At 41.7% G+C, this 23,729-nt stretch overlaps 1 protein-coding gene across 1 annotated transcript in view; it reads left to right on the top strand.

The window, feature by feature from the left end:
• The window catches only part of LOC137331757 (multiple epidermal growth factor-like domains protein 6), a 273,387-nt gene that overhangs the window by 4,474 nt on the left and 245,184 nt on the right, over positions 1–23,729 (top strand). Inside the window, exons 2-4 of the mRNA XM_067995739.1 lie at positions 5,812–5,946; positions 7,294–7,403; positions 9,065–9,169. Coding sequence (XP_067851840.1) covers positions 5,812–5,946; positions 7,294–7,403; positions 9,065–9,169 — 350 coding nt within the window. The remainder of the gene's footprint in view (positions 1–5,811; positions 5,947–7,293; positions 7,404–9,064; positions 9,170–23,729) is intronic.

The following is a 23,729-nucleotide window of genomic DNA, read 5'->3' as shown; positions in this document are numbered from 1 at the left end:
TAAAGATGAGTAACATTAAATAATAATAAAAAACCTACCGTAACTATCTCAAGTAGATAAATTGCCCTGCTAACGACCTGCCCGCCGGTAGTAATTGGGCACGTGCATCTAAACGCACCCACGTTAAACCCAGAAGTGGGCGCCTTGGAGCCGGGTTGCGGTCGTGCTGGAAAAAGCTGCAATTTTGACCTCTCACCCACCCCCAACCCACCTGTTCTTGGGGTTTAAAATTACCCCTAATGTTTCCATTTGTCGGGGAATCCAAAAGAAGGGGTCATAAATAAAAAATAGACAATAATAAATCCAATAAGGAATTCAGGAGAAACTTCTTTATCCAGAGAGCTGTTAGAATGTGGAACTCACTACCACAAGGAGTAGTTGAGGCGACTAGCATAGATGCATTTAAAGGGAAGCTAGATAAGTACATGAGGGAGAAAGGAATAGAAGGATATGCTGATAGAGTTGGATGAGGTATGGTGGGAGGAGGCTCTTGTGGAGCATAAATCAATTGGGCCGAATCCTCTGCTCTAAATTCTATGTAATAGAGTATCAACGTGCTGTGCTACAGAATATATCCGTGCAGGGATTTGTGCTCAGTGATGTTGATTAATTCACCATCTGACATAGTTTGTACCTTGTTTTAAAACAGCTGCAGAAACATTTATGGTGGGTCCGTATGTACATGGGTGTAGCAAAAACCTGAGTTAAAGAGCAGAAGGACACAGATTTGTGCTCGTGATTTCCTCAGTGATAGTTGGGCCACCTGGAGCAGAGAGGATGTGAGACGTAATGACTGATTAGCAAATACTTTCCAAACATGGGAAGGAATGTAAACTATGGAGGGCAGCACTCCCATGGCTGCCCTTGTGGACCATAGACTAACTAGATAAAAAATGGCAATAGCATATTCTTTACAATCTTGCTTCTCAGTAACTGTGACATGGGTATGTACAGTATCACCACTGCCATCTGGGAATGTTTAAAACATTTCCTGCTGGGAAAATTGAATGAGATTAATATCTCATTAATTGACAACTTCATTAACTGAAGGCATATAGAACTCAATGCCTTTAGACGGTGAAATCATGGGACAGAAGGAACTGTTCTGGTACAAGAATGAAATGGAAAGCAACACCCACCTTGCATTAGAATCATAGAATGGTTACAGCACAGAAGGAGGCCATTCAGCCCATCGAGCCTATGCCGGCTCTTTGTACGAGCAATCCAGTTAGTCCCATTCCCCCGCTTTTCCCCATAGCCCTGCGGCCTCCCACTTATTCTACACCTCTCATGTCTCATTTATAAGGTCCTCTGAAACACCAGGACCCTTGATATGAGGTACGGTTTTTATACATCTCTTTCATTGCTGGAGGACCACGTATAACACATGGTGCCATGAAGTATTTGGACACTGTTTTTTACTTGCAGTTCTCTGTCGAGTAAATTTATGAGCTCAGCTGTCAATTGGAGGTAGGCAGAATAAAACAACATCAGCAGGTAAGAAGATTTATCACATGAAGATGAAGAAAATCAGTAGATCAAAAGAACATAAGAAATAGGAACAGGAGTAGGCCATATGGACCCTCGAGCCTGCTCCGCCATTCGATAAGATCATGGCTGATCTTCTATCTCAACTCCACTTTCCCGCCCTATCCCCCATATCCCTTGATTCCCTTAGTGTCCAAAAATCTATCGATCTCAGTCTTGAATATACACAACGACTGAGCATCCACAGCCCTCTGGGGTTGAGAATTCCAAGATTTGCAACTCTCTGAGTGAAGAAATTTTTCCTCATCTTGGTCCTAATTGGCCGAGCCCTTATCTTGAGACTATGCCCCCTAGTTCTAGGCTCTCCAGCTAGGATAAACAGCCTCCCAAGATCTACGCAGTCAAGTCCTCTAAGAATTTTATACGTTTCAATGAGATCACCTCTCATTCTTCTAAATTCCAAAGAATATAGACCCATTCTACTCAATCTCTCCTCATAGGACAACCGTCTCATCCCAGGAATCAATCTAGTGAACCTTCATTTCACCCCCTCTAAAGCAAGTATATCCTTCCTTAGGTAAGAGGACCAAAACTGTGCATAGTACTCCAGGTGTGGTCTCACCAGAGCCCTATATAATTGCAGCAAGACCTCCTTACTCCAACCTCCTTGTAATAAAGGCCAACATACCATCCCAAGTAACCTTTATGCATTTCCATGCAGGTGGTTACAAAGCCATATAGGCAGAGGCATGGTGAAATGATGCTTTGTATGGGAGGATCCTAATGGTGTGGGGAGAAAAACTAATAAAATAGTGGGGGGGGTGGGGGAACCCTTTAAATTGCATGTCTTCCTTTTACAACTACTCTTTGTATTAAAAATCCAGTGTCCAATACATTTTCTATTCCACACATTGAATTGGCCTTAATGTCTACTTATGGGTACTAATTCATTTTTATTATTTCAGCTACACAAGAAAAACAGGCTTTCAAAGTGAATGTTTTCCACTTACTGAGTCTAGCTAGTCTAACTGTTTTGGCGAAAAGAGTGCCTTGTCACTGAATGATTTTGAAGTGGGAATAACTTGGACTGATGTGCATCTTAAATAAGGGACATTCTTTCAGCTGATGCCATTAACACACAAAAACATGTTATATTTATCTGATTGGAAAAAGTTTTATTTGTATGAGATTTAGCTCTGATTTAACAAAAATCTTCCAGTGTTGCTACTTTTTCTTTCCCCGAGCACTTTAGGTAGCAGCAGAGATCTGTCAGTCTTTACTCCTAACACTTTACATATAACATTAGGTGTAATGTCCATTGTGTGTTATTGCAACTGGACCCAGTAACATACTTCTACTAACTCAGGGCTGGGGGAAATTGACCGTATAGAGGGTGGGAATCTATTTATGCAACATGAGTTAAACTAATGCACTTTGGGACAAAAAAAAATGAATTTATTTGTTAATGCTGTGCAAAATTCAAATCTGCTGCAAGAATGTGGTCTTCTTGTCCACAAAAATCAGAAGTTTTCAAAAGTCAGAGAATATTATAAATTTCATTCAGGCCCCAGTATATTTTTTTTCTGGTCATGGAAATGTCTACCTAGTGCCCCTGATGTGCCATCTCTGGGGCTGACTTATGTAGTGGTGCTTTGTGGTACCACAGCAGTATACCATATTACAAGGCATCTGCCTTTCTGCAGCTTTTCCTTTACTGTGGAATTTTACAATAATCCTGCATCATCGCTAATGGAAAGCAAAATTAAATGCATGCTACTAATATTCTGATACATGTGACAGCTGTGGCTCAGTGGTAGCATTCTCACATCTGAGTCAGAATGTTGTAGCTTCACGCCCCACTCCAGAGATTTGAGTACATAATCTAGGCTGACACGTCAGTGCAGTACTGAATGAGTGCTTCACTGTTGGAGTTGCCGTCTTTTGGATGAAACATTAAACCGAGGTACCATCTGCCCTCATAGGTGAATGTAAAAGATCCAAAAGTATTATCTGAAGAAGTGTAAGGAGTCGCACAACACCAGGTTATAGTCCAACAGCTTTATTTGAAATCACAAGCTTTCGGAGCTTTGCTCCTTCGTCAGGTGAAGTGATGAGATGCATAAAGGCACAACATATATAGTCAGAGAACAATGCCTGGTGATTACAGATAATCTTTCTAACTGTTCTTTATCACATCTCGGCAGAGAGATAATCACAGCAATCAAAGGAGTGAATGGTGTTCAAACAGGTTAGTCAGGGAAACATTACATCCAAGAATACTGAGGTGGGGTCACAAGGGGTCAAATGCAGCAGATGCTGGGGTTTGTATTAAAAACAGATAACTTTTTTTTGCTGGAAACCGCAGCATCTGTGTATGGAGAACAAGCCAACTACGACTTGAGTCTGGATGACTCTACGTCAGGTGGGGTTACATGTAGCGTGACATGAACCCAAGCTCCCGGTTGAGGCCGTCCTCATGGGTGCGGAACTTGGCTATCAATTTCTGCTCGACGATTTTGCGTTGTCGTGTGTCTCGAAGGCCGCCTTGGAGAACGCTTACCCGAAGATCGGAGGCTGAATGTCCTTGACTGCTGAAGTGTTCCCCGACTGGGAACAACACTGCGACAATGGATGAACGGACACCGCACAACAATCGCCAGACAGGAGGGTTCCCTCCCAGTCGGGGAACACTTCAGCAGTCAAGGACATTCAGCCTCCGATCACTTCACCTGACGAAGGAGCTAAGCTCCGAAAGCTTGTGATTTCAAATAAAGCTGTTGGACTATAACCTGGTGTTGTGCGACTCCTTACATTTGTCCACCCCAGTCCATCACCGGCATCTCCACATCATATCTGAAGAAGAGGAGGGGAGTTCTCCCAGTGTCCTGGCCAACATTTACCTTTCAACCAGAATCACTAAGACAGATTACCTGGTCATTTATCTCATTGTTGTTTGTGGGATCTTGCTTTGTGTTCATTGGCTGATGCGTTTCCTACATTACAACAATGACTACATTTCAAAAGTACTTTATTGGCTGTGAAATGCTTAGGATGTCATGAAAGGTGCTATATAAATGCAAGTTATTTCTTTATTTTACTAACATCAGTGGGTATGAAATTTTATACCTTCCTCAATCATCTTACACAACTGGTAATTTATCAGTCACTAGGGGATTGTAATACTATATTAGTGAGTCTTGTACCACTCTTCATAAATGGGGTTTCTTATATGCTGAAGGGATTTACTTTAGTACACCCAGATCCTTGGGATAAGTCAAAATGTTACTGATGGATTTTTTTTGTCATACACTCATTTCTCATAGATTCTCATAGACTTCTCAGAGAATTTCCAGAGACACCTGGAATTACTTGTATATAAGGTTGGTTGCAGTGAAGCTCTGTTAGCAGCTGCTTACTGGGCAGAAAGCTGAGTAAGAGGGAATAAACATGCAAATAGAAGGTTGAACAAAGATTGTCAGGCCTATCAATTCACAGCCTCTCCACTAGATGGTGTAACCTCATACACTGCCCTCAGCACCTGGCAGTAATACTAACCTCTAGGAAGGCAAAAATATAGAGAAACAAACCAGTGACCAATTTCAGGAAAAATTCTGAGGAATTCTCCGTAATTCCATAAGGCAATTAACCAACTTACAGGAGACAATGATGCATCACTTGGTGAGCTTAACTAACCCACACAACCTTCATATACCTTAACTTGCTCCTTCCTCAGAAATGTGTCAAATCCCTTCTTAAAGGATTGTACTTGCCTCATCCACTGATAACTTAGTCCACAGTATGACTGCACCCTGAGAAACAAGTACTGCTTGGCTTGCAAAAGAGGATGAGGGACCTTTCATGGATTGCATGTAATAAAAAGTCCCGGGAGAGTTGAAAATAGTAATTGCTTATAAACTAACTACTGTACTAAATGCATCTCAGACACAATTTAGTTATCCAAGAATATTAAGCAACTGGTAGAAAATCTTAATTACATCCCATGCAAATGTATCGTTAGAAGAAGCAAGGATTAAAATATATATAATTTTTTCTGGGTATATTCTTCCAGGTATATTTTATATGGAGAATAATGGGTAGCTAGGATTTTGTTTCGGGCTGTTGCCTTTCATATAAGAATATAATCAAAACCTGTGCATGAGTTACACATTATAATTTAATGGAGCCATTCAGATGGTTTGTGTGTAGAATAAAGGACACTGGAACAGAGTTTGAAAAACTACCAGAAGTTAAATCTGTGAACTGATCAAGGCATCCAGGTGATGTTGTAAAGTGCTACTTTTAACCTAGATGCATTTCTTGCAGGCCACATGTGTGTATGGAGCAGGAGCTAGCCATGGTGGGACACAGACAACCTTGTGTGCAGGCCTTCACACGAATGGTTAAAGTGTGGAAACAGGGATGTACTGCACAGCGGTGGTGTGTTGGGTATGAAAGAAGGTGAGTTAAATGTTGTCAAGTTGATACAGATCTTGCATATCTCCAAGGGCCTTTCCAAAAGCTACCAAAATGGTACCATTCTTGTTTGTTTCTAGGCTGAAACTCAGATGTGAGCTAACTCAGTATGGACCAGGGATTGAATCTGAGATATTTCTGGTCTGTATGGCTTACCTATTCACTGCTGTAACCAGCTCAGCCATCAGGGAAGCTGTTCACTTCTGAGTGTTTTTAAGCAAATCAAAGCTGTCATTGCTGCATTTCTGCATCTGTGAGCATGTGATTTTTTAAAAATGTAACTTTTAATATTTTATCATATTTTTTCCCTCTTCTGAAGCCATCTACCTTCCCATGTCAAGATATTAAGCTGGAGAACTGCTCCGAGACCTCTGCCAATGCCATTTTTAGCCATCCACAGCCGTGCATGAGAGTTGATATTGAATGAAGGATCCTCCAATTTTCTTTCTCTGTGTGAAATCACCTTGTTTCCATTCTTTGTCTCCTCATAGTGGAATGGAAGAGAATGGACATTTACGTAGAATTGTGGGTGTAAATCCACTTCCTGGCACAGCATGTTGGAACTTATTTTTTCTTTTAATCCCCCATTTTTTTATTCCCTTCTCCTGTTTTCATTAGAGCAGAGGAGGTTACAAGGTTAGTTGCTAGAAGTGTTCTAGATTATGAAGGGATGGGAGAGTGTAGGTAGAAACAGAGTGTTTCCAGTGATCGAGGGGCCTAGAACGAGGGACATAGATGTAAGATTAAATGTAAGAGATTTAGGACAGAGAGCAGGAGAAACTTTTCACATGGAAGGTTTGCGAGGCTGTTGAATGCGTGGCGGAGTTAGTGATTGAAGCAGAGACCATGTCAACATTTAAGAATAGTTTAGATAGGTGGTTGGAGGAAAGGGAATAAAAGGGCTGTGGAACAGGGACGGAACATGGGATTAGGACTACTGCTTGTGTGGAGATAGACACCAACACAGACTGGTTGGCTGAATGGCCTGTTTCTGTATTGTAATTCAGTGCCACACAGTATTCCCCAGCAGAGCATAAGCAAGTGGCTTGCTTGCAGGTCTCTCTTTAGTATGCCCACTCATGAGTTAGCTAATAGGATATGCATGTGATGGTATGCCCTATCCATTTTTCCCTTTTAGTACATCTTCCTTCTGGTGGGCTGAGATCAAAGATCAAAGTGGGCTGAGATCCACGTGGGGAAACTTGAACATGAATCCACGTTCTAATGTTCCAGAATGCAGGCTGCTGTTACGCTGAATGAACTATCCTAGATATTTGAAAATGAGTCCAGTTTGGCTGATATATTAAAACAATTCCTCCCTTTTCCTCATAGGACTGGGTATTATACTGCCTATAGACAGGTGTACAATGTGGAGCTCCAGACCAATTATAAATGCTGCCTAGGATGGAACCAGCAAAATGAGGAGCCAGGCTGTTTACATCGTAAGTGTAATCGTCCCCTTTGGGACAATTGGTGTTATTACAGCCCAATTCTCTCCAACACAATGACACGAATATGTTGTCATGCGAGTACTGAGGAATTGATCCTGGAGGGAGGGACGTAAACCTGATAGCAGATCACCTCATTATCTTCTTCGTGGGGTGGGGATAAAGTATTGGGGAGGAAAAATAAAACTGACTTCATTTTTAAAAATATATTTGTACTGGTTGACATCTCCTGAAATAAACTAAGGGACTTTTGATAAAAACTAAGGCAATTGTTACAGCAAGAGTGATATTGCTGAATGTTATAGGGCCTTGGTGAGACCACACCTGGAGTATTGTGTGCAGTTTTGGTCTCCTTACCTAAGAAAGGATATACTTGCCATAGAGGGAGTGCAGCAGTTTTATGAGGAGAGATTGGGTCGACTAGGCCTGTATTCACTAGAGTTTAGAAGAATGAGAGAGGATCTCATTGAAAGGTATAAAATTCTGACAGGGCTAGACAGACTGGGTGCAGGGAGGATGTTTCCCGATGGCTGGGGGATCCAGAACGAGGGATCACAGTCTCAGGATACGGGGTGGGACATTTAGGACTGAGATAAGGAGAAATTTCTTCACTCAGAGGGTGGTGAACCTGTGGAATTCTCTACCACAGAAGGCTGTGGAGGCCAAGTCACTGAATATATTTAAGAAGGAGATAGATAGATTTCTAGACTCAAAACGCATCAAGGGGTACGGGGAGAGAGCGGGAATATGATATTGAGATAGAGGATCAGCCATGATCATATTGAATGGCGGAGCAGGCTCGAAGGGCCGAATGGCCTCCTTCTGCTCCTATTGTCTATGTTTCTATGTGGCTTGAGATTTCCATCCAAATAGCTTCTAAAGTTCTTTTAACATTGGGGAGCACTTTTGATTGATGAAATATTATTTTACGAAATACATCATTTGCAGCTGTGAATGCATGGTGGGGCCCCACTAAGTGAGAGTAATCAACATTGTGTGACACATCATTTATTTTTTTTTGCAACACATTAGGTCCATGTACTTCTCCAAGCTGTGATCTGTTGCTCCAAGTGCCAATTGTGCCACTCTGTAATCAGCTGGCAGAGTGTTGGACACAAGTGAGAGGACTAGACCATCCTTTGTAATTTTCCTTGAACCTTAACCCTACCCAGTGCATGGGTAATACTGGATATTCTCTCCCCATCCTGTTACATTCAAAAAAGGGCTGACTGAGCAGGGCAGTGGATTAGAACAATATCCTTTCATCTCTGGAACCTCGTCTTGATTCAAATCCACAGTGAGGATGCAGACCTCTCTCAGTAGGGCATAAAAGTTCGAAGTAGATGAGTTTATGTGTTCTGATTCAAGTTTTCAATGGACATGAATCCACAGCACTGCCTGTAACCTCATTGAATGAAGTACCCAATTTAGTACCAGTGAGGCCATGATATTGAGAAAGGAAATGCCCACTAATATTCTTTCACAATCTGGGCGAAGAAAGAGTAATGGAGCAAAGTAGCATCCCTGATCTCAATGTATACGACAAAAGTAGCAGCAAATTAATTTCCTTTTGAAGCAAAAAAAAAACAAACTTTTATTTGAATTCCTGAAAAATGTTCCAAAATTTTAAAGTGTCTGTATTTGTATTTCCCCAGCTACATGCACTATTGGTACATGCTTTAATGGAGGGAAGTGTACTGAAGGGATATCCCAGGTATGCCAATGTCCAGAGGGATTCCAGGGTCCCCGATGCCAGTATGGTAAGTTATTCCAAAATGTATTCATTGACTCATTTATGAAATGGTTTTGAATTGTAAATGGTACAAATTATGGAGGTCAGGCACATGCAGAGACCCTAAGCGTCAGTGTACTGCAATTGAAGAACTTAAAAAAAATGTTCATATTCTTTCTGTATATCAACACTTGGTTGACTGTAGGAGCTGATAGGCAATCCAGACAAGTTTTTCATGCTGACAAAGGGTTCAAAAACTAGGGGACATAGTTTTAAAAAAAGCAATTTGTGCAGAACTATTTCACCATGGAAGACCTTTGAAGTTAGTAGTATAAATGGACTCAAAAGACAACTTCTGGAGAATAAGAGAGAATGGAAGGAAATGGAAAGAAGATAGTAAAATAGGGTTGAGCTCAGTGAAAAAGAGGCAGGTGTGCTGTGCCAAATAGTCTTTTTCTGTTCTTAAAATTTGCTTATTCAGGGCATTGTTCAGATGAACACTGTTTTGCTTTGGGCAATGCTTAGAGGTGAGTCTTGTCATGCAGTACATCGTTTAGATGAGAGCTCTCTTGTTCAGGCCTTTGGGCTGGTGCGCATACATGGCTGGGAATTTCCTCGGAGCTGCTCCCACTCCACTGCCGTAACTCCTCTGGAAGAGCGGTGCAAACCCTATTTATGTACATGCAGGGATTTCTGCTGCACATTGGGTGAAGTTATGGTGGTGGAGCGGGAGCAATTCGGAGGAAATTCTCAGCCTATGTGTTACTCACCATTCATCAGGAAACTTGTTTTGAGACCGCAAGAATGAATTTTCAGTTCTGTATATCCACATGTTGGTTGCAGGAGATCAGACAGCACTTTGTTAAAAGAAGTATTGGACTAGGAATTTCCCAGTAGTTGCTCCCGCTCCGTGGCCATAACTTTGGCGGAAGTGTGGCGGACAATCCTGTTTATTCACCTCGGCAAAGTTATGACGGCAGTGCAGGAGCAGCTCTAAGGAAATTCCCAGCCTTGCTCTAGAAAGAAATTTTCAATTCTATTGTTACTGTTTCCTTTCCCATTTAGTATAATTACACTTATAAACTTCCTAGAGATGTTTAAACTCTGATTATAGTTTTTTACTCTATATGTTGGGTAACCAGAAAGGTAACTGGTGCAAACTGTAGTAGTGCCAGCATTGAAAATGTAAAATCACTGAGATTTATAGATCCCTCTAAAAATGGGGATCTAGAGGTGATAATCCATGGGAGGCAGCATTCTCCCCCACCCAACCACATAGGGTCTAGGGGGAAGAGACAATCCAGTAGTATGGTCTAGGTGAAGCTCTTGAAAATGTATCCTTTTTAGTTCTACAAGGGTGATACAGAACTATACTGGACTGGAAGAAGCCTGGTTCAGTTGACAAGAAACCTTCTGTAGAAATAACAGGGGTGAGGAAAAGTTTCTCTAAGATCAGTGAACAGCAGCAAAGATCTGAGATTGTGAGAGGCCAGTGAGATTGGAGAAGGAGCATAGAGAGCAGCAAAATAAAATGCGAAGATTGAGCAACGACAAGGGAACAAGAACGAGGGCTGGGAAACCTCATTGGTAGAGCGATGGAAGTTAATTACCAACATTTATTTTTAAAAAATTTAACAAAGTAGATTAACTTACACTATGTTGAATTTTATCCCTGTAGACCAAGAAAATATTAAAGGAAATATTCATTATATTACGCAACCGGACAACTCCAATGTGCAGGGCAGAAGTCTGATAAACAATTTTCTTACCCTCAGTCTCCTGACTTCCTTCATACAATAAGGTAGTTCGATAGAGATGGTGAAAGGGTAAAGATTACCCCGAGGTCCAGCAACATGTCCATCTGCAATCCCTTTAAAAAAATTTTAAACACCAGTAGAGAGGAGGCCCTGCAACTGCAGAGTTGGCAGAAGATGGGTGCTTCAAATTTCTTCCTGTTTGTTTAATCACTTCCTATGCATGTACAGGATTTCAAATGGCAAAACTCAGAGCCCTCAAGTTCAATGAAAAATTTGGATGTAGATTATTATCTTTGCCTCCTGGGCAGTAATCTGATTTCAATGGAATGAAAATCTGGAGGGTTCTATAGAGGGCGGGCAGTCCGCTCTGCCAGATTACTGCCCATGCGGTGAAGATGAAAATCTACCCGTGGAGTCTCCATATTAAATGCAGTTGGTTAGTATCTCTGCCATCGTTGAGAACTTGTTTAGGTTGGCCCAGGTTTTCTTATTCTTTTGAGATCCCTCTCAGTTCTTTGGCACTTTTCCTTCCCTTCTCACTCCTCTCTAGAGTTCAAGCTGACATTCTTCTCCTGCCCTCCCTCCCTCCATCCCTCCAATTTCACACAGGCACTGTTGTTTCCTACCCCTCACTTTCACGCTGGGCCCCTCTTATCCTCAACATGGCTCCTGACTCCTTACTTCCTGACATCACGAGAATTCCCACCCACAGTGTGCAGTGGTGTTCAATTATTGGAGCAGTTGCAGGAAGTAGGAACTGGCAGTGTTAAGTGGGAAGGAGCCAGGAGCTGCACTGATGGGGGAGGAAGCAGCAGTAGCACTCGATGACCGTGGACTGGATAGCCTGAGCTCAAGGGCCAGATCCTGCTGGTCTGTTGAACTTTTGCTGTGCAGAGTGAGGTTAGAGTTTGGCTGGGAGATTCAAATCTCTTCCCATTCATGAACAGAGTTTAAATAGCTACCTTGGTTCAGTGGTAGCACTCTTGCCTTGGAGTCAGAAGGTTGTGGGTTTAAGTCCCACTCTAGAGTCTTGAGCATGTAATCTAGGCTGACACTTCAGAAACTGGGAAAGGTTGATTTTAGTCAAGCTAATATCTTTTTTTAAAAAATACTTTACGTCCTCTCCACATGACTCCAGATGTTTTGGTTCTGATCTGTATTTTTTCAAATGACTGTTCCAGTTGGATGAAACATAAATTTTGAAGAGTATTTACTCTGCAAGGCATTACATTCAACAGCCCATACTTAACCTGTGTCCTGCTGGAAATCTCAAGAATTCCTCTGTAGTTGAATGGGAATTAGATGGATATTTAGACTGAGTTAAGGGGGGAAGAAGGTTGTACTAAAGCTCTACTTTAAAGATTGGGGGGGGGGGAATTATGTTAAAACCCACAATTCTATGCCCAACAGTATATCAGAGTTTGAGCACACGTGTCATGTATGGTTCAGAACAGGTATCACCAACTACAGCCATGTCATGAGGGAGGCTTATAGACACAGCTTCACTATGGGGGGCAGGAATCACCAACAGCTACTCTGATGCTCCTCTGAACAGACAGGCCAGAACAAAATAGGCAGATCACCTGTCCATCCCATTGGTTCGGTTCTAGTGTGTGACCCTAGCGAGATCTTAAGTGGTGGAAAAAACAACACCAGTTTAAAGGTGGAGAATTTCAAGCTTAGATATTGTGTTCCCAAAAATCTCGCTGGTCTCTTGCTCGAACTCTGGTAGGAGACTCGCAGAATCTACTGGAAAATGGCAAGAGCTCAGTTGCGCTGAATCACTGCCATTTCCAGGATTTTCTGGAGTGACTTGTATGGGATACGACCGCTGCCCATCCCTTGCCTGGCAGCGACACACTTTGCCAGGAGTCCCTGCTTCCCTGGCTCATTTGGGACCTGGGGTAATACTTGAATCTGGTATGTCAGGTGAGATGAGGCATACCTGTCTCTAGATGGACAGAAGTGGGCCCCACGAAAAGAAGTGGGGGAAACGTCCAGGCCAGGCAAGAGGTCTGGACTCCCAAAGAACGATACAATTTTTAAAAAGGTATCTAGATTAGCACCTTTATACAGGGGACCATGGGGAAATGGCTGGAGCCTGGGCACAACTGCCACCCCTCCCTGCCCCTGCCATGGCAGGTGGGCGCCAGATTTTCCAGCTGCATTGGGGAGGCAGGCACTGGAGATATGCTTGCAATGGTGCTTGCACCCACCTACTCCATACAAATTAGATGCACTCTCACTGACCCCACAAATTCTGGTACGCTCGGTGCTGGAGAGCACAGGCAAGTGAAATCCTGGCATAATCACCGGGATCGCATTCTGCAGATTCATTTTTTTTTAAGAAAGAAAATAAGTCTTTTTCTCTTTTCTATATTTTTTTAACTGTGTAGATGGAGCATTCTGTTTTCTTTCTTCTTGGCGACATTATTAATGAAATAAAAATATGGAAAGTGCTGGCAACACATAGCAGGGCAATCAACATCTGTAAAAAGAAGACAGGTGATTGAGATTTCGGGCCTGCTACCTTCCATCAGTACACTAACATTTTGAATGAGTTTCTTAGTAAAAACAATGGCAGGTGTCACATTGTTCAAGTATTGCACTATATTCAAAGCTATTTTTACAGGAAGCCAGGTGGGTCAGTGGACTGTGCTTTCACCTTTGGCAACCAAGAAAGAATGCAGTCCAGTCTAATGTGATGAAAATTCCCCTCACCTCTGGCCCAAAGGATTCCAAGTCTGAATTTGAGCTGTCTCAATCTAGATTTACTGGGTGCAAATACACAGAATAAAGCAATGAAAACATTTCTATCAACCTAGCAATTCTCATTTGGAGAAGTGCACATGGCACCCATATGTGGGGCCTGTTTCAGAGCTTAATGTTAAGGGACATTATTAGGCAGAGTTGAGCGACTCTTCCCCTGCAACTGACAATGATCTGTCTAACCTAGGAAAGATGAAAGCTGTGGCGAATAGCCAAAAATCAGAAACACTTCCGTCCCTGACACTGAGGGTCTTCATCCCTTTCCTTCAAATAAATACACAGTATTTTACAAATAATCTGAATAATAACTGCACTGTGGGAGAACCTTCACCACACAGACTGCAGCGATTCAAGAAGGCGGCCCACCACCACCTTCTCGAGGGCAATTAGGGATGGGCAATAAATGCTGGCCTTGTCAGTGACGCCCATGTCCCATGAATGAATATTAAAAAAAAATTCCACTGTTCCAATCATTTTTCCTGGAAACAATGATGTCAACAGGAAGGAGTTAAAATGTCACCTGTGTGGAGATGGAATGCAATGTCAAGAGCTGGACTTATCCACAAAACAGCTGCACACAGTTCCACAGACTAGCTGGAGGGTCACATTTGTGAGTTAACTGTTGACATTGTCATTCTTTTAAATGGGGTTGAGTTCTTCATTAACTCTTTCATCAGCATTGGTGAAGGTTCTCCCACAGTGCAGTTATTATCTCTTTCATCAGCACAAAGTTCTATTTGCATTTGAACATAGTGCTCCATAAATTATTAACTGGATTGTTAAATCTTCCCACTGCTGTAATACCTCCAAGAGTGGATTTACTTATGCATTAAGACTTATGATTTCCTACATGTATGGTAATAGTTGAGACCAATTCATGGCCTCAATTTTAACTCCGGGCGGGTTTTGGGTAGGTGGATAGCGGGGTGAGTTGGAAACCAACCCGCTGCTCCAGAAATAAGGCCCGGGCTATTTTAACTTCTGGGCCAAGTTTAAATCCCGCTGGCCAACTTGCCACCCGTTCTGGCAGGGAAGTAGGGTTGCCAACCCTCCAGGATTGTCCTGGAGTCTCCAGGAATTAAAGATGAATCTCCTGGACACTGCTGCAAGTAAATCGGGAGAAAAATCATGGGAACATTAAATAAAAATGTGTTTTTTGTTTCATTTTCTTTGAATACTTTTATTTATTAGTTATAAAAATATTGGAGATGGGGAAAGAAAGGCTGTTTGACAGGTGGGGCGATTGGAGGTGGGAGGTCATGTGAATGAAACCTCCAGGAATGCGTCCAATCTGAGTTGGCAACCTTACAGGGAAGCGGTGGGAAATCACGCGTCTCGAGGTCACCTGCCGACACAAGGTAGGTGGTGGGAGCGGCTTCCGGGCCTGTCTTGTGCAGGTCTCTCATTCGGGAAGGAGGGAGGAGTCTGTGGCAGGGGAGGCTTAAGCTTTCCTTGTGTCAGCTGTGGTTCAGTTGGTAGCACACTCTCCTCTGAGTCATGAAGGTTGTGGGTTTAAGTCCAACTCTAGAGACTTGAGCACAAATATCTAGGCTGACACTTCAGTGTAGTACTGAGAGAGTGCTGCACTGTCAGAGGTGCCGTCTTTCGGATGAGATATTAAACCGAGACCCCATCTGCTATCTCAAGTGGATGTAAAAGACCCTATGGCACTATTTCGAAGAAGAGCATGGAATACCTCCCTGGTGTCCTGGTCAATATTTATCCCTCAAATAACAGCACCAGAACAGATAATCTGGTCATTTATCTCATTGCTGTTTGTGGGATCTTGCTGTGTGCACATTTCCTAACATTACAACAGTGACTACACATGTATTTCATTGAAGATTTTCTTTTAGTACCTATATCTTCAAATTTTAATTGCATTTATTTTTCTTTCCCCTATAAGAATGTGATGCACTGTTACCTGATCTTGTAGATTGGGCAGGTGACGTGCTCATAGGCTTCTCTGATAATGTTGTCTGTGTCCGGCATCTACGAAATGTGTGAGAGTGGGCTGGTATAAATTGTCAACTTAATTTTCCCTCCCTCCATATGTAGAAGCACCATCTCCAGATGCCCCAGCCTGGATTGTGTTGTTTCCTTGCAGTGAACTGCAGATGTCAATGTACGTGACATGAGGCAGTACTATAGTAATGTGCTTCCCCACTAGGCTACCTTGCATAACTAGCTTTTTTTTTTCTGTTTAGACAATGAAGTTTCCATGGCCACTCTACCACAATTTCTGTGGCCAGCTCATAGTGCCTTTGATGAAGACTCTTGCCTGACAATTAGTCATGTTTTGGGAAGATTCAAGCAGGTGAATGGGTGAAAAATCCACAAAAAAAAATTACATTAAAAAGCACTTCTAAACACAGAAATTAGCATCTTCCTTGGAGCTGCTAGAGAAAGGGTTAAGATTAGAGTGGACCAGTGAAAGGGGTGAGGTTGCATTGGTCACGTCAGGATTCCCCAGACTCCCTGTGCTGGAGAATGTGCCTTATTTTAATTGTAGTGGTCTGTCAACCACTGCTTTTTGAGGCATTGAATAGAATTCCTGTAATTATCACTCCACTGTCTGGTACCAGTTCTTGCCAATGTCCTGGAACAGACAAGATGACCGAGTGGCCTCTCATCAACACATTGATGGTCATCACTGTGTCAATCAATCCTGTTGAGAGAGAGAGAGAGCACTTGAGTGAATCTTTCAACATGGCTACTGAACAGCTTGTCCAGGCAAGGAGAGAAATTGGGAAACCAGAGTCAGAAGGGGATCGAGGGAGCAGGTGTTGGAAATTCACCTTAGAATGAACCAAGGTCAGATTTGGCTCTTCAGCAAAAAACACTAAGTAAATATTGCTTAAGTACAAACACACCAGCTCTCCTCTTCCTGCAGGGATCTATGCAGTAGATTTCAGACTGGGTGCAGGTTTTGCACATTTGAAAAGGGTTTTTTTTTGTGTGAACATTTTTATTGAATGGTATGGTACAAACATACATCTGTTGAATTATGAGTGTCAGATGTGACTCTGTTTCCCCCAACCATTACAATAGCATTCCTTGTAAAGTATGTTGTAACTTGGGCTCCGCGTAAAAATAAAAAGTTATATGTATTTATCAACAGTATACACTTTGGAGTAGTAGTTATGAAGTGTGCTGTAAAAGTAATTTATGTGGAAACGTGCTGCTTTATATTTACAATAACATGAGTGTTTTGGAATGCTTAGAGTTTACAGTATGATATTTGCACTGATTAGACTGGGGGTAAAGATTACTTAAATATTTATGCGCTGCACAAAGCCAAAAAGATGTGACTAAGTTCGTATGTGTTTTTGCTTACCACTTCATACTCAACTTATTTTAATGAGGTACTTAAAAACAACGCAGTGCACACAACTTCAGAAACTTTAAGCTTGTGTAAGGAAGTGGAAATGTGAAATAAAGCTTAACTGACACTTCAGGATACCAGACTATATTTTATAGACACTATCCTCCTTCATCAACAGGGTAGGATGGCTTCAGGGATAACTTTGGTGCTAGTCCTTGGTGTCCATGCCAACAAGTGCCATTAAACAACACTATTTCTCACCAGTCAATTTATCCTTCACACACCGTCCCCCTTCCCCACAAATTTGTACCTTTTTCCTTTCTGCAGTCTCGGAGTGTGAATGTCAATAAAGACTGAAATGATGGGATCTGAATTCAGGTCCCTTAACTTGAGTCCAATGCTTTTGTTGTTAAAACCAGGAGGGCATATAGGATTAAATGCAGTTATCATACATATGGAACAGAACATGTAGACTCATTACAGGGTGAACCTTGTATATGCAATGGAAAGTGCACATTCAGTATAGAGACTAGAGTGGGAATTGTACACAGACTCTACAGTTGAAGCTTTAAGTGTAGAGCTGGAAAGTTTTTTAGGAGGGTAATGTCAAGTGGGCATTTGGGAATATTTGCTTGGGGGAGGGAGAGGTGGGAGGGGATAGAGAAGAACTGTAAATAGCATCTGAGGATAAATTTGCTCATCCCACGTTGATGAGGAACCATGTTCAACGGGAGTGCACAATATAGATTCACCCTGTACTCCCTTCAAGCTGGAATGTGGGATTGTTGAATTTACTTTCTGGAGACTGTATGAAGGAATGGGAGGACGAAAAATGGGGGTGGTAATTTTAACCTAACATGCCCGTCGGGAAACTGACGGGATCAGGTGGAACGCCGGTTTTACTTTGGAGACTTACTTCAATGGAGAGTAAAATCGGGCGGGGTGTAAAACCAGCCTGGCACCTGGTCCCTTCAGTCTCCCGAGGGGCGGGTTAGGTTAAAATTGTCCCCAGTGTATCTATTTGGGAACTAAGAGTTGGCATGTCAAGCATTTGGTTTAAAGTTTAAAAAGAATTCTGACAAAATCTTGCTATGATAATTCAGAGCAGAAATATTTGATACCAACTTAGTTACCTTGATCAGGAACCACATTAGCTTGAGCTTCCTCATAGTTGCTTTGAATTTCCTACACTATTTTTAAAGCTGGACTTCAGGACAAGTTAGCAATCATTATGAACAGTGACCTATTACTGAGCGATGTTAATGGTTAATAGCCCCTAATATTTACTTTGAAAATACTTTTTTGCATTGATGTCCATTGGTGCACTCAATTCTTTGATATTACTAAGTTTGCAAGAGAGAGGAAGGCTTATCCTATTGGCTAAACTGCAAGTATTGCACCTTGGGTATCTGAATTTTGGCTACAGGAATTAATTTAGATGGCTGTAATGTATATCATCGAGTTGTATCAGGCCAAAATGGAGGTGTGGGGGGGGGGGGGGGGGAATGGGGCGGTAGGAAGGACCAAATATTTTCATTAGATGAATTGGCACATTTGCCAGTTTTGATCAGAATCTCAAAAGGACTGACTGTTTGTCTGAGAAATCATGCACCATCATGCCTGATGATGAAAATTCTTGTTGATGACTGAGTTTAATTTCATTCTGTGCTTGTATGTGCGGCATCTCATTAAGGCTCAACATAGAGTTAAAACACCTGTTTGGTGCTCCTAAAGGGAAAAACATCTTGATAGATTCTTTTAAAATATGCTATAGCTCCAATCTGATGAGACTGTTGCATGTAATGGCAGAGAACCAGATTCCTTGCTAAGCAATAAAATTTAGAAGAATGCTTCATTGTAAGGCCCATAGCAGTGCGCAGTCTTTGCTGCATTTCTGAGACAAGATATGATGCATTCTTGGCTTGCTTCCTTTAGACTCTCACCACCTACTATTAATTTACTGAATGTAATGTACAGCAAAAGGTGCTGGGAACTAAGGCTAGGCAAAGAGGCATTGTGGTTTTAAGGGAATGTGGGGAACACTGTGGTCTCAGTTACGGAATGTCTAGCACTTTGGAGCACCAACGTGCTGCACTATAAAGTTCCGTTTCCCCTCTTTTTAGTTCCTGACTTCATTAGTTTCTCTGTGGTGAGACAATAAGAGGATGCTTTTCTTTGGAGGATATGTTTAAAGTGAGGCACTGTCTGGCTGTCCAGGTGGATGTAAAATAAGATTTGAGGAAGAGCAGGGAGTTCTCCCAGTATTCTAGCCAACATTCCTTGTTCCACTGCTCCCAAAAACAGATTAAATGGCCATTTATTTCATTGATTTTTCTGGGACTTCGCTGTGTACAAATTTAATGTCACGTTTACATACTATACTTCAAAAGTAATTCATTGACTGTGAACTGCTTTGGATATTGTGTAATCTACTATATCAATGCAAGTTATTTCTTTTCTCTTTCTTTCTTGTATCTTGTTTTATTTTTTCTGAATACTGGGACCATTGTGGTTGTTACAGTCTTCCTGTGCACAATTTTGGAGCAGTACAGCACTCAAACATGAGACGGATAATGTGGGAGTGCTGACTGCCAAGTTTGCATTCCATCAGCTTCAGCACTGAGTTGACATTGACCTGGATTAAACTTCTCTTCGACAACTATATACTGTCCTGCATTAAGCAGTCCTATTATTCTTTTCAAGGATAATTTAATAAGTTTCCATCGTCAGTGGGAGAGGTCCCCTGCCGACAGCGCAGACTTGTAAAACTGCCTCTCCATCTCAGCAGTACACAATTATGTTTCATATTCATTTTTTAATCAAGGAAAGGATTGCAAATAAACTAGTACCTTAATACCTATTATCACTTAAAAAGAATTTCAATGTAAAAAACATTCTAAGAGAGTTCCTCATGTATTATGATTGGAGTTTATTACAATATTGTTATCATTTTAACATTTAATGAAAAAAGTCAATATCTAACAACTAGATCAATACGCACAATTATATTGGTGATCTACATTTGTGGAAGATATAGTATAAATTTCTCATTATATCTATTGATTGAAGATTGTGATTTAATATTGCTCCTTTGCCTTATATCTCTGCCGTACCCTCCATAACTCATTGTCTAGTGTGCTAGAGGCAGTGTACTTTGTGATATAATGGCAGCCTAGGATAAAAATCAATCTACAGATTCCCGACTGAAATCAATTTTCTTTTGACTTCACTTAAAAGTGATTGAGAATTTTGTATATAATTCTATACAGCAGAGATTGTTTGTTTATACCAGGGATTCTTGATCTGCAGGCTGTATGCTATCCATTACCCATGTCTTCAAGGCTTGATTCCCATTTGGGAATGGAGCCAAGTCTGCCTTTCTTGGTCCTGCCATGAATCGTCTGGAACGTGTACTCCGTCAAGGGAGTGGGGCTTTAAGCAGTTTAACGGGTCATCACCAGGCATTTACAAGTGTGGTATACAGAAGTACCAAATGCTTACATCTTACATGAGCACTAGACTTCCACATGTACAAGACGATTGATATTGCAGTTCCACCAATCTCAATCTGGTGCACGTATTAACATATTCTGTAGCTTTTAATCTTCACAGAAGCAAAAGTATGGATTCTGTGTTTATCTTTCATTAATGATTTTTGTATTTTATTTGCGAATAGATCTTATTGGTCAAGCATTGTGTATGTCTGAGTAGGAAGAACAGAAAGCCGCTGTTTGGTGAAGCTAATGACTTTGTGGTCCCCCAATATATTTATTGATGTACAAAAAGCTCAGGCAACCCATTGTTGATTGTAGTATTTTGCTTCATCAGATAGATGCAATCACCCAAAATCTCCAATGCTCAGTTTGATGTTGCAACTTCATAGAATGGTGTGCTTAGTGTCTCATTGTAAAGACGCCGCTATTGAACGATTTAGTAGATTATACAAGAAACTATTTCAATGTTGAGTTCAGATGATATTGACAGATAGCTTGAATGTCATTGCTGAAGTTGTTGGATGCCTTGATGGGATCAAAGCTTTGCAAATGGCTCCTATAGAGCCACTGTTAATGTGTGTGGTGCATCCCACCCGTTCTGAAATCTGCCTTATTGTTTTTATGTGTTTGAAATGTTCAGAGCAATGCTGAGTGAGAGTCTGAGGGACTGCCAGCAGTTTGATGAATAGCACAGTTCCTGCAAGTTTCTACTATATTTCACTACTTCTGCTCTTGACCCCACGAGCAGTTCTGTGGGCTCAGTCTGTCCAGTAAGCACTTTGGAAACAGCTGTTTTTAATTACCAGCTAGCAACATATTGGTTGGAGCAGTCATGAGGGAATGGCTTCCCTGAAGTAAAGTTCAATTCAATGTTAGTGTTGGGAGTATGGAGGGTGATTGTCGAAATGAGTGTCTAATCACATTTTTTTTGCACGCACATATATCTATGTATCTGCCTTTGGTTTACCAATTCAGGCTCTGATTGATGATGCTTTTTATTTTGTTCAGAGCAAAGCATACATACATTTTGTGAAGTCACACTTTTTAGTGTACCATTTTGGCACATGGTACAAAAGAATACATTGGTACATTGGATTTGTCGGTACTGTTGAGTGCGGACTGATGACATCCTTTTAGGAGTCAGGATAATTTGATAACATTTCTAGGATTTTGACAGCATCAGGGTGTGTTGTTGAAGGTCTTGCCTATGTAGTGAGGGATTTTGCTGGGTTGGATTGTTACTCTATGTCATGTTATGGGAACCTAACCATATAGAAGAAAATCCTAGTTAGCTTGTAGCTGCATTCTGAACTTTCCCGGAATTAGGCTTTCTAATCACTCACTGTAACTACCCTCTTTCGGAGCCATTGTGCAATGCGCTGAGTTGTACAAATCTTGGGAGTAAATCCCTCTGTCTTTGAAAATGCAATTGGGGGGAGAAATAGTTCTGTATTAAAAGTGACGCTTTTATATTATTTTGTCTACTTGAGGAAAACAGTGTGGGTGCTGTGAATCATAACTGATGAGAAGTCTTCCTCCTCTCAGCTTCATCATGTCACTTTTACGGGGTTAATTCTTTAAACATATGGGAACACTTTATTAGTGACAGCTGATTTGTAATGTGGAGTGACCTCAGGGTATAGGCCCCCTCTAAATGGAATTAGGTCATACAGGTGTTAAATGTAGTCTGATACAGTAAAGGGCCCCTTTGATTATAACTGTAAATTACAAGTTACATCAGTTTGCTATTTTGAAATGTTTTACCGAGCATTTATTTTGAATGTTTTGAAGAATTTTTACAATTTAGTGAACATTTTGGAAATAACAATTTTGGTAAAATGAAATGTAGATTGTATAAAATCCTTGGATTGTGTCATTGTCCTCTTCCTCGATGTAAATTCACTTTAAGCAATCAGCTCCTGACATCCACAAAATTGTGGTTGTGCCAAACCACAATTTTGCAAGAGGACCAATTCATTGTTAATAGTTGCACAGGGCTAGTCCACAGGTGTGGAGGGGAAGTCAACAGATTAATTTTGTATGTTTGTTCTTCAAATGAAGGCATAGAATCATAGAAATTACAGCAAAAAGGTGGGTTATTTGGCCAATCGCCGGTGATAGACCTTCAACTGGAACTATCCACTCTAATCCCATTTCCCTGCCCATTCCCAATATCCTGTTACATTTAAATACAGATCCAGTTCCATTTTAATTGAGGTTATAGGGGGTGATTTTAAACCCCAAGAACGGGTGGGTTGGGGGTTGAAAATAGTTGTTTTTTTGGGTTGCGACCCCAAAATGTTTGGACTTGGCATTCCCAGTGGGAAGCCTGTACATTTCCGCACTGACATTAAACCCAGAAATAAAGCCGGGTAGTGGTCGCGACCCAAAAAACAACTATTTTCAATTCCCACCCGCCCCCATCCCACTCGTTCTTGGGGTTTAAAATCACCCCCATAGACTCTGTCTCAATAGCCACATGTGATAAAGCATTCCATGTTCGAATAACCCTCTGTGTGGGGGATTAAAGCACAGACGGACAGACAGAAAGAGACACACGAAAGATATAGGCCCCGATTTTATCTCCAGGTGGGTGGGTAGTGAGGTGAGTTGGAAACTTACTCGCTGCTCCAGAAATGAGGCCTGTGCTATTTTAACTCCTGAGCCTCATTTAAATCCAGCCGGCTGATTTGCTTCTATTCCAGGCGTGAAGCAATGGAAAATTGCACTGCCTGGAGGTATTGAAACATACAAGATTCTGAGGGGACTCGATAGGGTAGATGCTGAGAGGATGTTACCCCTCATGGGGGAATCTAAAACTAGGGGGTATAGTCTCAGAATAAGGGGTCGCCTGTTTAAGATGGAAATGAGGAGGAATTTCTTCTCCCAGAGGGTTGTGAATCTTTGGAATTCTTTACCCCAAAAAGCTGTGGAGGCTGAGTCATTGTATACATTCAAGGTTGAGTTAGACAAATTTTTGATCAGCAAGGGAGTCAAAGGATATGGGGAAAAGGCGGGAAAGTGGAGTTGAGGTAAAAATCAGATCAGCCATGATCTCATTGAATGGCGGAGCAGGCTTGAGGGGCTGAATGGCCTACTCCTGCTCCTATCTCTTATGGTCTTATGGTCTACCCGCTGACACAAGGTAGGTGGCGGGATTGGTTTCTGGGGCTGTCTTGTGGGGTTCTCGTGTTTGAAAACGGGTGGGGGGAGGGTGCCTAGGATCCTCCTGGCCCCACAAGG

This window comes from Heptranchias perlo, chromosome 13 (genome assembly GCF_035084215.1).
Source record: "Heptranchias perlo isolate sHepPer1 chromosome 13, sHepPer1.hap1, whole genome shotgun sequence".
NCBI classification, from domain to species: domain Eukaryota; kingdom Metazoa; phylum Chordata; class Chondrichthyes; order Hexanchiformes; family Hexanchidae; genus Heptranchias; species Heptranchias perlo.
This window is presented reverse-complemented; position numbering and strand designations above follow the sequence as displayed.